Source organism: Cavia porcellus, unplaced genomic scaffold (genome assembly GCF_034190915.1).
Source record: "Cavia porcellus strain 051 isolate PalLab524CR breed Dunkin Hartley unplaced genomic scaffold, mCavPor4.1 scaffold_16, whole genome shotgun sequence".
NCBI lineage: Eukaryota > Metazoa > Chordata > Mammalia > Rodentia > Caviidae > Cavia > Cavia porcellus.
The window spans coordinates 60,561-77,286 of record NW_026947499.1 but is presented as its reverse complement, the minus strand read 5'-3'; the positions used below and the strand labels follow the sequence as shown (position 1 = coordinate 77,286).

The 16,726-nt window shown below is 50.8% G+C and overlaps 1 protein-coding gene across 1 annotated transcript; it reads left to right on the top strand.

The window, feature by feature from the left end:
• The first annotated feature begins 2,053 nt into the window (after nucleotides 1-2,053).
• On the top strand, nucleotides 2,054-14,539 carry Anhx (anomalous homeobox). The gene is made up of 10 exons (XM_063227055.1): nucleotides 2,054-2,177; nucleotides 3,466-3,731; nucleotides 4,739-4,908; nucleotides 7,193-7,316; nucleotides 7,844-8,060; nucleotides 8,403-8,520; nucleotides 9,455-9,747; nucleotides 11,892-12,018; nucleotides 13,431-13,515; nucleotides 13,931-14,539. Exons 1-10 carry the CDS (start codon nucleotides 2,054-2,056, stop codon nucleotides 14,138-14,140), a joined length of 1,734 nt encoding a protein of 577 aa, XP_063083125.1. The 3' UTR covers nucleotides 14,141-14,539.
• Nucleotides 14,540-16,726: the final 2,187 nt, after the last annotated feature.

Below are 16,726 nucleotides of genomic sequence, written 5' to 3'. Positions count from 1 at the left end.
TTCCAGGTGGCAAGGGACAGGTGCGTGCATAGTGAAAAAGTAACCTAGAGTTATTTTTCCTGGTATCGTATGAAGAGCAAAGGTGCCGGGAAAACCCCATCTCTGTGTTTTTATGACAATCCAGGTCCCTGCTACTTGAGATAGCATAAAAACTATATGCCTTTGTCCTTTGGGTTGGCCTGGAGTTCATGCCCCACCATGGGTTTCTCCCTTGTGTCAAATATAATAAAGTCTTTTCTTCTGTACCATGGCACTTCTGATTCTGACAGGAAACAAAAGAAGCCACAGAGCTGGTGACTTACAACCCTGGCCAGATTACAACTCTTTTAGCATGGCTGTCACAGCTGGGATAGATTGTCCTAATCTCCTCTAGGTCAGCTCTAGGGAGCAATTTATATTGAAGATCCTACTTTGTTCTCTACTCCCATCCACATTTGTCCCTTCCAAAAGAGGTAAGACAGGGGAGTTTGTTTCTCAAGCTCTTATATTCCCCTTGACCTTGGCCAGGATGTCAGGCATGTTTCCTATGGACACCAACTCTCCTAATTGTTAAGCCCATGCTGTCTTCCAGTGTCAATAAGTACTCTATGGAGAAATACAGAGAAGGCTTCATGGGGTGGGGACTCCTCAGGGAAACCCATAGTGAGGAAAGTGATTCTCTGCAGGTGACAGGGATTCAAGAGAAGCAGGGGTTCCTAGGAGGGTGACCTGTAAGAGGCCCAGCCTTTGGTGGACCAAGAGTGGGAAAATGTGTTCAGGTAAATATGAAGGGTGGAATGTGAAAGAATTGCCATGAAATTTCTGAAAAGCAAAGTAGTAAGAGGAGAACTTACCAGATTCTGACTGTTAAGAATAATCAATGTAGAAAAAATTTTGAAGTCAGCACTTTTTGAGTTTATCTCAATCTCAGGAAGAAAGAAGTCCTATAATCCCCACTTTATCCGAGAGAAGATACACATAGGACCAGTAACTTATTTGTCCAAAGTCACACAGCTAGTAACTAAACGACCAGGGAGACCACCTAAAGTCGAGTTCAGGAAGGAACAGAAAATCTAGGATGTGAAAATGCCTCACAACTCACTGTTGATGGCTGGACTTCCACTGGAGTGCACTAAGGGGAAGGGAGCCTAATTACATGAAAGCTGGTGACTTAGGTTTTAGTGCTGTCTTGTACTGTAAAGCCAAGCTATCACTAAAAGTGAGCTTTTCAGGGTTATCCTTATGTACGATTTTTGTAACTTAAATGTCGAAGTGCTCAAATCAAGAAAAGTTTTGAAGCTGGGTGCAGCGTGGCGCCTGTAGTCCTGGCTCCTTAGGAGACCAAGGGAAGAGACTCACTTGGGCCTAAGTGACTGTGAGCAGCCTGGGCAACAGAGTGAAAGACCTCTCACCTTTAAAAGCTATAAAAGGTTAACTGTCCTAGTTTTGAAGCTCTGGTAGACTAATATGCTTCAGGCCCTGGGTTCAACTCCCAGAAATGAAAAAGGTAAGACATTATACCAATTAATTAGAACCACAAATCTTTTGACTTCAACGATGTTAATTCAACTATGCAGGTACCTGAACATTTTCATCATTCAATGGACAGTAGCGAGGACCATGCCACAGCCCATCTGTGACTGCACCTGGAAGGGCTTCTGGGAAGTGAGGTGGCGCCACTGTCGACCCCTGTCTCTGTCCATCCCCTCCATCACGTGGGCATCACTGCGCAGTTGCACACTCTTCCCCTCAACCCTGTCACCCTGCATTCACTTTCTGCTCCTACAAAAGAAACTTAAAAATAGGAAAAAAAAAAAAACAACTGGTTTTACAAAAGTTATAAAAGTATGGAGCGGCAGAAAAGAAAAAAAAATTGAAATACGTGATGCAAACACCAAAGCTAAGTATTTCTATTACGTGGGCAGCCGTGGGTCCACTACCTGAAACTCTCATTCAACTTCTGCTCCACTGAGAGCGGCTGGGCTGACCCCGTCCAAACTTAAAGCCAGGGCTGCACCCAGCCGCCTGAACCACGCCCGGGCGATTTTCTCAGGCGCTGGGAGCACGCGGCGCCATGACGTCAGGGGAGGGCAGTGGTGGCGCCATGACGTCAAGGGAGCCCGTGCAACGCCATGACGTCACGGAGGGTGCTCTTCCGGTCGTAGCGTCGCCGTCACTCCACATCCCGCTGCATCCGCGCGGGCACCCTGTGTAGCCCTCTCTGACTACTTGGGTCCGCACAACCTGTTCCCGTGACCGAGTGTGTGACCTCGTGGGTAGTCCTAGGTTACTGAAGGGCGTCCCCTAGAACAGAGACCTGCGCGTCTACAGCCTGGTTCTGCCGGGTTCTGGGCTCCCTCTTTCCCGCGAGACTGTGTAGAGAAAGGGGCGCTAGAGTCAGCCACGCAGAGTTGCGGCCCAGGGAAGGAAGTGGAGGCAGGAAAGGTGAGAAGGGGCAAAGGAAGAGAGAAGGTGGAAGAGAAGGAGAGGGGAGAAAAAGGGGAGGAGAGGGGCAGGAAAGGGAAGAGGTGAGACAGAGGAGAAGGGAAAGGAGGAGGAAGAAGGAAGAGGAAGGAGGGAGCAGGAGCGCTGTCCAGGGACAGGTGTGGTGGGGAGCAGGAGGGTGTCTCTGTGAAGGTGGGGAGATCTCTGGGATTTTGGAGGAGACTGCAGGCCATGGGGTCACTTCAGAGGGCAGGGCATTTGGGGAATGGGGGTGTTTTGAGGGCGCAGTGGGTGACCCTAGTGGGTGTTGGTGCCTTCTGGATTGGGCGGGGTGCACAGTGAGGCTCCCAGACCCTCCTCCCCACGCAGCTCTCCATCCTGCTGGAGGCAGGCAGAGCACAGCTCAGGAGCCAGAGTCCTAACTCAGTGGAGGGTCTTCTCCGCATAGGCCTTGTCCTCCCCTTCTGTTTCAGGCCACTGAGAGGAGGCCTGTAGGTGGGAGGACCCTAGGTCCTGGAGGGTACCCACAGCCTCCCTCCTAGGAGCAAGCTCAGTACTCAGCAGAGGCTGGAATGCCCAAGCCTTTTCATGCATGGCAGAGTACTCAGCAGGTCCAGTGGTCCCAGGTGTGCCTGTGTCCAGTTGGTGTTGGCACAGTGTTCTCTGCCTGGTACCTTAGTGGACGGCCATGTGTCTGGCCATCATGGGGGTCTCAGGGATACATTGAGGTCCTTTTCCCTCGGAGGTCACTGCAGGAGTAAGAGGAGCCTGGAGGGGAGCAAGAGAGGGTGGTGAAAGGGTCAGAAGGAGACAGGGAGATGGACAGTGGCAACAGCACCAGGCCCAGGGAACCACAGCTGGCCTCATTCCTAAGAAGGAAATTGGGGGAATTAGCAGGAAGCCTGCAGGCCTGCGATCCCAGCCTTCCCGGTTCCCTTTCTTCGGAGTGCCCTGGCCAGGTGTCACAGCCTCCAGGAAATGGTCTAGGATGAACAGGGAAGGCTGTGGGGGTGGGTGGTTCTGACTGCTCTGTGTTGGCAGAGGAACCGACGACCAGGATGCAGAGTTTTCTAATGCTGCTGCGGGACCAGAGGTGCTCTTACTCATCCATCTCAGAGCTGGTGACCCTGGCAGGCAGGCTGTGCCGGGACCTCCAGGATGACCTTGCCCAGGTGCAGCCTTTGGTGGCTGCTGTTCTGGAAAGCCCTCTTCGTCCACGGTTCCTGGACAATGCAGATGTGACCTTGGTGTGTGCCCGCGTCCTGGTCCAGCAGGGGCAGCCCCAGGTGGCCTGCCGGCTTCTAGAGGTAGGACTGGTAGTCATGGTGGGGTGCAGAGAGGTGTGAAACATACAGGTGAGCTGTGTACTTGTGGAAGACTTGACCCTTTTGTGCTCCTCCATGCCCCCCATCCCTCATGGATCTTTCCTCAGTGGATAGTCAGAGGCCTTGTCACTTGTGTCCCTTTGTCCTTGAGAGAGAGATGCCATGGTTCTGCTCCTGAAAGATCCTGCCACACATGTACTGGAGCACAGTTGGCTTGGTTCTCAGGTGTCAGAATGAGTGAGTGAAAGAGACAGGGCAGTGGAGACGACTGTATCAGGGCCCAGAGATGGCAGGAGTCTGAAGAGTCAGAGCCCAACTATACTGGGTCTTGCTAGAGCTGCAAGAGAAGGCTGCATGCTCCTCAGAGTCTTCCTGGTCAATGAGGATCTGTAGGTATAGGCATAAGGGCAGAGGGTTGCTGCAGAAGTAGAGTTGGGTAAATGGAGGGACACAGATCACAGGGAAGGCAATGCTGAGCATCCTGGTTTAGTGGAAGGGTCTAGCTAAGGGGGTGAGTGAGCTGCTGCTAGGAAAAACAGGGACCCCTTCATTCCCTGTGACACAGTTTGAGTGAAGCATGCTGAGTGGGAGATGTAGGTTCACTTAAGGTTAGGTCAGACATTGGCTCCTTTGGGCCAACCCTGGGGCTCTCACCAAGGCCCACTGTGCTGTGTGTCCAAAAGCATACCACCAGCCTTTTCCATGCCTTGTTCTCCTCTCCTACAAGGTGTACCTGAAAACTGTGCTCAGATGTTTCTTAGGAGGCTTGGAGGGTTCAAAGGTGGGTTCAGGGCTTCTGATCTGTTCATGGCTGATAGGTAGTGCTGTCCTGGTCTGGGTGATGACTGGCTTACCCTGGTCACATGCTGGGGTCTCTACAGTTGGACCATGCTAACACTCCATCTACCAGTGAACTCTCCCAGACTCTGCCCTTCTGCAGAGCTTTTACCTTGCTGGGTTGGAAGACACAGCTTTCCATGGCACTCTAAGGTGGGAAAGGATGGCCAGGTCTCAGCAGTCTCTCCTTGCAGGGCTGCCATGTGCCAGGAGGCAGTCAGGAGCTGGTGCAGCTCTGGAATGACATCCACTACCACCTGGATAGGAGGAGGCTAGGTGTGACCACGCTGACCCCAGTGCAGAAATTCCGCTGCAGGAAGAGGTACTCTGGTGTGTGCTGATTCTGGGAGTTCCTGAGGGTTGAATGGTAGTGTCCCAGACGCAGAGGGGCAAAGGTGAGATAGAGGTGAGGCAAGAAGTGCCATCCATAGTCAGCCACCACATGACGGCACGCTTCAGTGCTTGTTACACCTTTGCCATGTGCACTGAGGTACACCCAACCTGCCACCTCAGCCAGGTGGAGGCTGGGAACCAGTGGCTTCACACAGAGCACTGAGAGGCTGATGCCCAGGCTGGACATCCTCATGTCCCTGTCTCCTCCTATCTCCACCTATCCTCACTGGACAAGGGGTCCTGGGTCACCAAATCTCTCAGGAGTGGCTAACACTCAGAAGCAATGAAGATAAGTGTGTCACAAGCACTAGAAAGTGCTCAGAGGAGTACCTGGCACAGGAGGCACTAAATCACTTTTTGTTGTCATTGGTTTGAGACAGGGTCTCCTTATGTAGTTCAGGCTGGTCTTGAACTCACTTTCTAATCAGGCTGACCTCAAAATCAAGGTGGTGCTCCTGTTTCCTGAGTGCTAAGATTACAGGCTTGTGCATCCACACCCTGCCTAAGTAACTAGTAATGCCAGTCACTGCCACTACAACCAGCAGTAAATGGACGGTACACTAGTCATCAATACATTCATGAGTGAGGAAGTTGAAGCACGAAAAGTGTAGGGCCATCTACTTGAGGTTTTCACAGGTAAAGTGAGGCTAGGATTCTGGCCAATGCTAGGCTTATGGAACTTTGCTCTCCACTGGGAACACAGGGAAGGACAGGCTGCAGTCGTACTCTGAACGCTGACCAGCCTGGCAGGGACAGGTGCCTATGCCACTGGGCTTGTTGCTACAGTCCTGGGTTTCTCTTGGGAACTGAGAGGTTTTCTTGCATGGCTCCCACCCAGGAGTGACAACGTGAGCTTGAGCTTCAGGAGGCCAGCCATGGATTTGCCTTGGTTTTGGGATGCTTTATGTCATGCTCTTCCTCCTTGTTGCCACTAGCCTCCAGAGCACCACTTGGCAGAGGCTGCAACTCAGGCACCAGCAAGCATGGTGTTGTTTTTTCTCCAGTGTGTTGGTGCTGGGGTAGAAACTAAACGTTGCAGACAAAACGAACACGTGTTCCTTTATGTAGGGTCCAGCAAAAACTTGTTCAGAAGAGGCTGAGTGGGGCTAGTGAGGGGCTGCTTCAGACCAGATGGTCATTGTTGGTCTGTCTCAGTCAGGAGGAAAGTCCTTGGTAGGGTGTCTGCCATATGAGCAGATGTCCAGCAGAGAGATGGTGGAGCTCTGGGATGAAAGGCACCTTGGTTTCCTGGAGCAGCCAGCAGACACAGGAGAACACCATGTCCATGACCCTTAACGTATATAGACATGGTCATATGGCCCCAGAAGCAGGTAGTAGCAGGGTTTGCCTGCCAAGTTGGCAGTAGGGTGTTGGGCATGGCAAGGAGAAGCTCCTCACTGGCTACCTCGGGGCACAAGGTGAAGGCGCTTCTGGGGAGTGGGTCAGGACTTAGTCGTGGTTTTAGGGTGGAAGGATTCGGGGGACCTGCTGCAGGATGGCATAGGACTGTAGAGTACCCCGTGCATGGGAACCACCAGGAGTGGGATGTTTTTTTTCCCAGGGTGTACAGGCTGGAGCAGAATCTGGGGAGTGGGTATTTGCTCCATTTGGGAAGTGCAAAATTCAAGAAGTACTTGAGGCAGCTGCATATTGAGTCTTCACAGACAGGTGAATGTTGTATATGTCACCTTTTATGAAACAGAGATTTTTTTTAATTAGAGGTGAAAAAAAACATAGAAAATCTTATGAACAACCTAAACTTTCTCCTGCCCGACATCAGCAGTTTAACCCCTATCTCTGTGTTGTATCAGCAGGTGATTGGGACTCAAATACCTAGAGGTTGTGGAAAGGAGAAGCATTATCAGCACAATGTCCCAGTTCAGAGCCGGGGACAGTGGGGCTGAATCAGGATGGGAAGCTGAGAAACAGCAGGCTGGGCATTGGTTTTGGATGTGGGTTAGAGTTGGGGGACCTGGAAGCCCTGGAGGGGAAACCATACCGCAGCAAGGCCCAGAGTGGGGCTGTCAGCTGTACTCCCTGATGCCCAGTTAGCACCAGTGAGGCTGAGGATCTGGAAAGTAGGAGATATGGAGGGGCATCCACATGAGAAATCCCAGTAGAGAGACAGAGTCTCTCTGCTTTCTGAGGGGCCAGGCCTTGAGCAGGAAGCAGATGGAAGTCCTGTGCTAAAACTTCTGCCTCATGTCCTCCAGGAACCCACCACCCCCTGCCCTCAGTCCTGAAGGCCCCAAGAGCCGGAACTTCCCCAGGGAGGTTCGCCAGCGGCTGTGGGACTTTGTCTCAGCTGTGAACAGCAACCCCAGCAAGGCTGACCGGGTGAGAAGGGCCAGAGCCCACCTTGGGGGCCTTCCCTGCCCCAGGCAGCCAGCCTTGGCTTTTCCTTTCCTTTCCTGAGTCTCGCCTCCCTCCAGGTATCACGGCCCCCTCAGTCTTCCCCTTGGGCATACTGATGATAGTCTCTTTCTCCTTAGCTCTTACCCTGCTCTGCCCTGGCTAGTTCTCAGTATTCCAGTGCTTCAGCTGGGGTCCTTCACCTAGTGTCAGTCAGACAAGGGAAGGGACTATGGTCAGGGAAGCCATGGCCTCTGTACCTCTGGGGGCTCAGGTGTTTGCAGCCTGGCCTTTCCTGGTTTAGGATCCTGGGGGCTCAGAGGTAGTGTTAACTCTGAGGCAGGATGTTGTCTTCTGTCCCTGTGTTCTCTCCAGCCTTCCCAGCCTGGGTGGGGTTCAGTCCTTTTCCCAGCATGTTAGTGCTCTGACTGGGTCATTGCTGTCCTGGGAGGGCCTAGGCTGGTAGACTTCAGCTGTGACTCACAGCTGGAAGTCTTCTTGTTTTGGGTCAGGAGAATCTGGCTTTGGAGACAGGCTTGACCACTGGGCAAGTGTACAACTGGTTTGCCAACCACCGACGGCGCCAGAGGTTCCTTCTCCAGCGAGGAGAGCAAGCCCAGCAGACGGTACCTGAAGCCACCAGTGAAAAAGACAGGGGTCTTGAGCCTCTGTCATCCTCAGGCCATCCTTGCATTGGATCTGAGTTTGTGAGCAGGCCCCCCCGGTCTGGTGAGTGGCAAGGACCCAACCTTATGTGGTGAGAGCTGATTTCTAGGTTGCTTGGCTTGGTTCAGGATTCCCCATGGGACAAGGGCTGCCACTGCATGCTAAGTTATAGGCTGTATACAGGAGCATCACATGGCTGGAGTGTCAACAGTGAGTGGATTTGGTAGTAAACCGGACTCCAGGACCATAATCGTGGACTGTGGGTTCAGATCAGTGTCAGACTAAGGGTGACAGAATAAAGGGGTAACCAGTGGCCCCTCTTCCAAGCCAGGGAGCCATTCTCAGGCAGGAGCTGAAGATTTGCCACCTCACTAAGCTTTCTTTCCTTTGATCTTCTTCTGGCAGGCTGTGAGGAAAGTGAGCCTCCACAATCCCCAGGGGCTACCACAGGACTATGGGGGCCAAGGACCACAGGCCTGGACTTCCCTGAGGCGAACATAACCTCAAAGCTACTGGTGGGCAGGTACTGTTGTGAGTGCATCTCACCTGTTCAATTTCCTCCTTCCTTAGGTAGAGACCAGGGCATTTAATGGGTCTGACTGACCCTGGGACCAGGTCAGTGACTTAGGTGACCCTAGGAGTGGTGAAACCACCAGCAAGGTGCCCAGCATACAGGGAATCTCGAGCTGACTTCCTGTGTTTAGGAGAATGCACAGGGACAGGAGGAAACATACAGGCTAGGTCGCCACCTAGAGTCCACCTAAAAAAGACGGAGCTACTGTTTATGTCTGGAATCTCCTCAGTTTAATGTATCCTGGAGTTAACAGTCGCTGGCATCCTGGAGTCCCTACTACATGCTATCACCGTCTGAGCTCTTTCTGCATTTCATTCACCTGCCTTGAGGCTGGTGTGAGGCTAGGGAGGGAAGAGACAGCCCAACACTTTCAGCTTGCGGGTGGGCCCATCTGGCCATTGTTCCTTTTGTCTTTTTTCTTTTCCGTGTACTGTTCTGGCATCGGGCTTGTGACACTACCTGGTTCTGGCACCACCCAGCTGTGTGATAACAGGCAGGCTTCCCTTGATCTTTCACCTGTGAGAGGAACATGATGACAGGACATATTGTGGGGGTGCAGCCAGGTTCAAGGGATGTTTAACGGAAGCCTGGGAGCAGCCCTGACACATAGCATTATCGGTTTTTGTCTTCTGCTCCCTAACATTACCCATCATCATCATTGTTATTAGTCACCTGTTGGTACATTGTAGGGATAGAGCAATGATCTTTCTAGTTGTCTCTAGATTCAGTCCTGCAGCTATAGGGGCTCAGTGGGTTTAGGCAGTGTGACTGATATGCCGGGTGCCACAGCCTTCTGTGGCAGGTCAGCCAGATCCTTCAGGACTCTGTGCTGACCCAAGGGAGCCTCTGTTTGCTCAGAGATGTGGTCCACTATGTCTCCCAGGTCTCTTCAAGGAGGTGAGATGTATCAGGAGGGGCCCAGCCATGGTTCTGCTGCCCTGGCTTCTGTCTGCCCTGGCCCTGGCCTCTGTCCTCTGGCTGCTGTTAACAACATGCTGGACCCTTCTCTGACAGCCCCTGAATCGTGGCTGATGTCCTTTGCGCTGGAATCCTCCAAAGGAGTTTGCTTCCAGACCAGGCCACCGGTCCAAGGTCATGGGCTGACTTCCAGGATGCAGCCTGCAGATTCCACTGTAGCCGTGTCCACAGCCATCCTCAGTGACCAGCACCCTGAAGGTAGGTATGGTGCACAGATAGGAGACTGCATCGGGATGCTGTGGCCTTCAGGTATCATGTGAGGGTACAAGTGGAAGTGGGCTGGGCATTCTGCCTAAATTTGTAGTGTTTGATAAGACTTGGGACAGAGACTTCCTACAAACATCCTACAAACAAATTATCACATATTTTATTTTGAAAAGAGCTGGAAAAGACAGCCTAAAATGCAAAGGAAGAGTTTAAATAGGAGGAAACAACTGGTCCCTGTACCCCTCTGTTGTCACCCCCTCTCAGGGGACACCTGTTCCCAGAGGAGGGACAAGTGTTGTGCCCTTAGCCTAGGGCAGAAATCCTTTTTCTTTCTTAGTCATTGTTACAGCTGTGGTTGTTGGTGCCTTTAAAACATGTACTTAAATATGCATTTGTTGTCTGACACTATAGAATCTCTTACAAGGTGCAATGGTTCACCTGCATTTGTTGTCCCCTTGGGTATACACATCTTTTTCTCTGCACCTTTTTTCCTTGGAGTTTCTCTTTGCCTTTATTTTTCTTACCTCACCTACTTTTGTCACATCCATCACCTCCCAGCATTCAAGTGTCCCATTAGGACACTTGCTGCCAGGCTCCCTTCCCTGTTCCTGGGCGTGGGGAGGAGCTGTCACCCTGAGGTCTCTCACTGCTTGTGATTGGCTCCTGTGCTTCCTGGACTGCATCTTGTTCTTTCATCCTTGGCTTCCTTGTTTTGCTAAAGAATATTTTCAGTTAGTGTTGCAAGACAAGAGAAAAACTTTTGAGTTCTTGCATATTCCAAAAGTTCCTTTAATCTGTTCCCACATTTGATTAATAATTCAGCATTGAAAATACTTTTCCTTCAGAGATTTGGACGTGCTGTCATGCACTGCAGCATTCAGCATTTGTTACAGATGTTCATTCCTTTCCAGGTAACCTGGCCTTCTTTCCTGGGAAATTGTAGATTCTTTATCATGTTGATGTTCAGAAATTTCACTGATGGGCCTAGGTATGGATCTTTTAAGTCCACCTTACTGCTAAGTCTTGATTTAAAGAACATGGTCTTCTTTAAGCTCTGGACAGTTGTCATACTACTTCCTGTCAGGTGCCCTGTGGTCCTGGACCTGCCCTTGCTTCCTCACTCTGGAACTGTAGATGCTGGGGATGTGGCTTTTCACTTCTATTTCTCTCAGAGGTAGAAGATGTGAGCCACCACTGCTCTGTGTGACCTGGGATGCCCATGTTGACACTGGGATATTGCTTCCTCTGTCACACGTCCATCAGGTTCTGTATGAATGAGGAGACAGTAGCAGCAGAGGAAGCTACACCTGGTGGTTAGACAGGGACTAGCAGCATGGGAGGGAGGCCAGCATGCATCTCATTCAAGGCCTGTGCTTCTGCATCAGAGGTCATGCCACTGCACAAATACAGGGCTGAAAGCAACACACCACCTCAGGCTTTTCCTCTCTTGCACATATACCAAATTCATAGTAGCTTAAGTTGTTTTACTTGGTGGTACTGGCGATTGAGCATAGGCCCTTTGCACTGAGCTACTTTCTAGCCCTTTCTGTTATTTATTTATTTATTTATTTATTTATTTATTTATTTTGAGATAAGGACTTGCGAAGTTGTTCAGGAGGGGCTTGAACTTGCAATCTTATTGCCTCAGCCTCCTCAGTAACTGGTGATATAGGTGTGCACCAAGTAGTTTATCTTTAAGACTGAAAGATGTTCTGAGATATTTTCTGATGCATTTTAGAAGAGAGAAATGCAAAAGCTGTGGAGGCAGTGACAGCTGACTCCTCATGGAGTCTTGGTGACGCTTGTGGTAAGAAGTAAAAAAAATAGAAACTTCAGCAGGCTAGTGGCCAAGTGTCCTGTGCCCCAGCCTCAGGAGCTCAGTGCAGCAAAATGGCACTGAGTGGGGCCAGCAGGTGGGAGCCTGTAAGCAGCAGATCCCAACTCAGCTTCTGGACAGCAAGGCCAAGGTGGCAGAGTGCAGTTTGAGATTAGCAGAACTGTCCTTGGATTCTCGGAGCTTATGAGCCTGGAGGTTAAGGCTGGGAAGGTCACCTGCCTCCTTGAGGCTGAGGTGGTGCCACTATGGGCCGTGTTCCTTCCTTCACCAGTGGGCTGTATGTTGTCTTTGCCTATAGGATTAACTGATGTGCACAGTGGTCCCCAGAGCAGGTACCTGGAAGAGGGTCCATGTCCAGGTAGTGGGAAAGTAGAGACTGACAGCACCTTGATGACACAGCCCTGGCTGAATGCTTCTGCCCACAGGTAAGCCTCAGGGACAGGGACTTGCATGACACCTTCTTAGGGCCAGCAGGTGGGGTGGGACTCATTGTAGATTTAATCTCAGACTGTGGTCGAGGCTTTCCTTGATGGGTTCCTAGAAATGGTATCAGTCCCTCAAGCCTGTACCTTCCAGAACTGGAGCATGGATTTCCTGGGACTGAGACACCCTGTCCTTTCTTGCATTGTCCTAGCCTGAGATCCTGGGCCCCAGCAGCCTCTTCCTCATGATTTTTCTGAAAACAGAGGCTGGGATTTTCTGAGCAGCATCAGGATCCTGATTTTGCGTTCCACTTTGTAGTTGTGAAGGGAGCTTAGGAGGGTCTGCAACAGTCTAGGTGAACATTTACCTATAATGATAGGAAAGCTATGGACTTTCAGAGACACAGAAGAGATGACCAGTGTCTCTGGTGGGGAACTCCAGAGACAGAGATGAGTGGTCTGGGGACCTCTGAGAAGAGGAGGCCAAGGGCCCCAAGTGACCCTATGTCCCTTCGTGGCTTGTTGACCACTCCATCTCCTCTCTTCCACTCCACTGTCCTGCCTGGCCTTGCCCTCTTCCAAGGATGCTGAGTCCTTTACACAGCTTTATTGGGGTGTAATTAGCACCCAGTGACCGCATGTTTATTAACAAATTACTCAGTGTGACTTTACCCCCACCAAAATGTCTCAGCCTTGTGAAGGCAGTGAGTGTACCTTTTTATTCCCACACTCACCACCAGGATCAGGGTCCTGCTGTTGTGTATGCTAGAGTCAGTGTATGCTCTAGTTGTGATGAAACTGCTCAGGATTGTTATGTGTTTTGCTTTGGCTTATTTCTCCCCACCTACTTTCAGATTCATCTGTGTTGTTGGGTGAATTAGAAGTTCATCCTTTTATTGCAGAGCCCCAGCTCATGGTATGGGTGGATGAGAATTTGCCTGTCCCCTGTCCTGCAATGGCACTCAATGTGGGTGGTTTGAGATGATTATGGAGAAGCTGCTGTGAATTAATGCATGTATGTGGTCTGCACACTTTTGTTTCCCCTGGGGTATGCTGGGTCATTCATTGCGTATTGATATGGTCTTAAGTGTCTGTGTCTGTCTCCAGTTTGCTCCTCCCTACTGTTCCCCCTCCCTTGGTTCTGTTGGCTTGAGTGTCCCTCATGCCATCTTCTCTTCACAACTGTGCTCCCCAGCTGCATCTCTGAGTGCTTGCTCTAATGCCACCTCTTTGCTAACTCTTTGTGACTTGAGGGACCCTGCTTGCTGTGGAATACATCTCCACCTAACTGACCCACTTGTGTGGGTCCTGCAGAGTGCCTAGACTAGCTCTGGATGTGTAGATACATGACAGGGAATCTTGTCATCTAGGGTCCCCTCAAGGTAGAGCCTATCCTGACACTGCTCCATTTCTAGCTCCCCAGAGTTGATGTTGGCCCTACCTGCCTACCCAGGCCCTGCGTCCACAGAGGAGTTGAGCCAGCCTGTGTCTTCCCACCAGGTAAGGCTTCCTGCCAGTGTTGTGTGCTGCTGCTGCTGCCGCCTTGTCACCTTTCCCTTGCCTCCCCTCCCCTCCCCTCTTCTTTCCTTCTTTCTTCTGTACTGAAGTTTAAACCCAGGGGCTTCATACTGAGCTGTATCTCTAGCCCTTTTAATTTTTTTAAAATTTGAGGCAGAGTTCCACTATGTGTCACCACACTTGGCTATGTATTTCCCATTTTTCCACCACTCACTCATACTAGGGAGGGCTCAGACAGTGAATAGAGGCAGAGATAACTTCTTGCTTGGGAGCTGGGGTGGAATTTCATGGGGTGCTGTTCCCCAAAGGCTAGGATGTGGGTCCATGTGGGCAGGCAAGAGGCTGGGTCTCTCCACCTTCAGAGCAGTCTCTGTGTGTGTCTCTCTTGATTTTCCAGGTACAGTGGCCCTGTGATAGCCAAGCCCCCTGTGACACCTTCTGGGGGGCCCAGATGCTCTTGGAGTTTTCAGGGGGCAGCGTGGGCCACCAGATCCCCATCCTCAGAACCCCGGATGTGGACTGTCCAGTCATTCAGCCCAGAGAGTTACAGAGCTTCATCATGAATAAAAATCAGAGCTCTCCAGAGTTCCCAGAAGGCTTCTGCTGAGAGACAGTGAGGGATCCACTGCCATGTCGAAGAGTTTGGTTTACCGTTCTATCTTGGAGGAAACATTTGAGAAATGTTCACAGGATCACAAATAGGTGCAGCTGCTGATCAGAGTCAAGCTCAAGGTGTGCCATGCAGTGAAGGCTCCAGACAGAACACACCAGCTGGTGCTGTCACTGTACCTGCACACCGGGCCCCACCAGGCTACATTCTCCTCCTCAGCTGTGAGTGAGGCCTGGGTCACGTTCTTCTGACTCTGATTTCAGGCACTGTCCTTGAGCACTGAGAGGCCTTGGCGGGGTGGAGAATGGTAGATGCCTCTACAAAGATATAATTCATTGTTTCTGTGGTTCAAATGTTTTGTTCAGCTGCATTAAAGTTCAATGTTTTCCCACTTAATGATACACCTAAACGACCTTCTGCTTCAAAGTGTGGGAGGCCTGTCACCCTTTCAGGTCTGGGAAGCACTTCATAGTGGTGTATATAACTGAGGTGTCAGGAACCCACAGTAGACAGCTATTGAGTCTGAAGTCTGTTTTAAAAAGCATTTGGTTGGGCATCCCTGTCCTCTTCTCTCTGCTCTCTGCCCCTTGCCCCTTGTCCCTTTGCTTTCTATGTGTTAAATTCCTGGAAGCTGGATTTCTGGATGAGTCATTGCAGTCTAGAGATGGACTATGAATAGGGTGTGATGTTACCTGTCATTGTAATATCCTGGGAGGCTGAGTCAGGAGGATTGCAAATTTCATTAGTGTCTTAATGAGACCCCATGCCTCCAGAAAAGGAGGCAGGAGTTGGAATGGGTAGCCACTTAACTGTACAAAGGGCCTGGTTTAGTCCCCAGCACCACATGGAATGAAGGGTGGAATGTGGAATGTGGGGTCTCTTGTATCTGGACCTCTGCTCACTGGCTCAGGTGTTCACTGCAGAGGAGATGCATGGGACTGAGGCCCAGCCCTCCTGTCACATACTCCTAAAATGTTCTGTGAAAAACATAGGCACAAAGACGCTTCTCTGCACAGGGCTGAGGGGTGAGAAAGAGCCACAGTTGGGAGGCTTGGAGATGGGGTGAGGGGAGTAGGGCAGATCAGAGAAAGTGTTTCCGTGGAAGGGATGGCACAGCAAAGAGATGAGCAAGTACCTTGGTATCCTGTATCCATGGCACTGCTCACCCATGACCAGAGCATTCCACACAGTTCCTGGGGCTTGAGGTAGCGTGAGGTCCAGTGTGAGGGTTGCTGTCTGCCCATATATGGGAAGGCACAAATGCCTGCCTGCCTGCTGCAGGAGTCCCTGTGTCTATCCCCACAGCCCTCACCAGCTGGCTCCGCAGACTCAGTGACTTCTGTACCCTGAGTCATCCCAGCCTTCCTGTGTCCAGCAGTGCCTGGTACCCACCAGGGAGATACCTATGAGGGGTTTGTCACAGTCAGAGTCAGGGGCTTCCTCCTATCATGGAGGCAGAGGCATAGTCTTGGATATTCTGGAGCCTGACTCAGTCAGTTGTATAATATCCGTTCCAGGCAGATGGGCTAAAACCTTAGCTAAAATGGACCTCTGATAAGGGCACTGTGTCTGATAGAGAAGGAAGCTGTCCTCTCACCCCTGCTCAGCCCCATGAGATGGGGCCTCCACCCTAGCATCTTGACAAAAGCCCTTTCCTGGCTGTGTCTCAGTCCTTTCGAGGAAGCAAGTGTGGACTCAAACTGTTCTGCCCTTAGCCAGGTGTGTACAGTGGATAAAAGGAGATGTGGTAGGTAGGTGGGGAGTCTTCCTTATGCTTCCTGAGGCATGTTCTACACTGAGATGAAAGGGGACAGCCTTTCTTATCCAAACTTCATGGATGGAGTGGGAAATGAAGATCCTGAGGGTAGCATTTGGCCTCCAGGAACATTCAGGTTAGGGGTGGAATCTGGGTGGAGGCTCAGTGGCCAATTGCAGAGAAGCTGACCTCTTGACAATTCTGTTCTTATCCCACTAATTCCCAGATGTTGGGGGGGTGAGCCCAGACAACTGGACAGGAAATGACGGCAGGCAGTGGTTGTGCCTGTGAAGAGCATTTTTGTGGTTGGGCTTGGGAGGCAGCTGTGGTCTGAAGATGTGGGCAGAGTGAATGTACCTCCATTATTTTCATAGGGCTGCCCTGACAAAGGACCGTAGTTTGGTGTCTCAGGTCCACAGAGATTTTTTGTTTTGAAGCTTTGAAGTCCAAGATGTGGAATAGAGGTGTCCAGAGGCTGCCACTCTGGTGTCGTAGGAAAGGATGTGTCCAGGCTCGATCCAGCTCCTGTAGTTTCTTAGCTTATAGCCAAAGAACTCAACATACATAGTAAAACCTTGAATTGCAAGTAACTTGTTCATATAACAAACATTTCTAATACATTTTAACTTGATAAATGAGTATTATCTTGTAGTACTAGTACTGCATGATGCTGAACATCACATGATCACAAATCAATCAATGGTTTTCTCTCTCACTTTCTCTTTCCCTGTCTGTCTCTGTCTCTCCCTTTGTCTCTGTCTCTGAGTCCCTCTCTTCTCTCTGTAGAATTGTGGGTAATTGTCTCCCAATAGTGAGAGGTTTTGAAG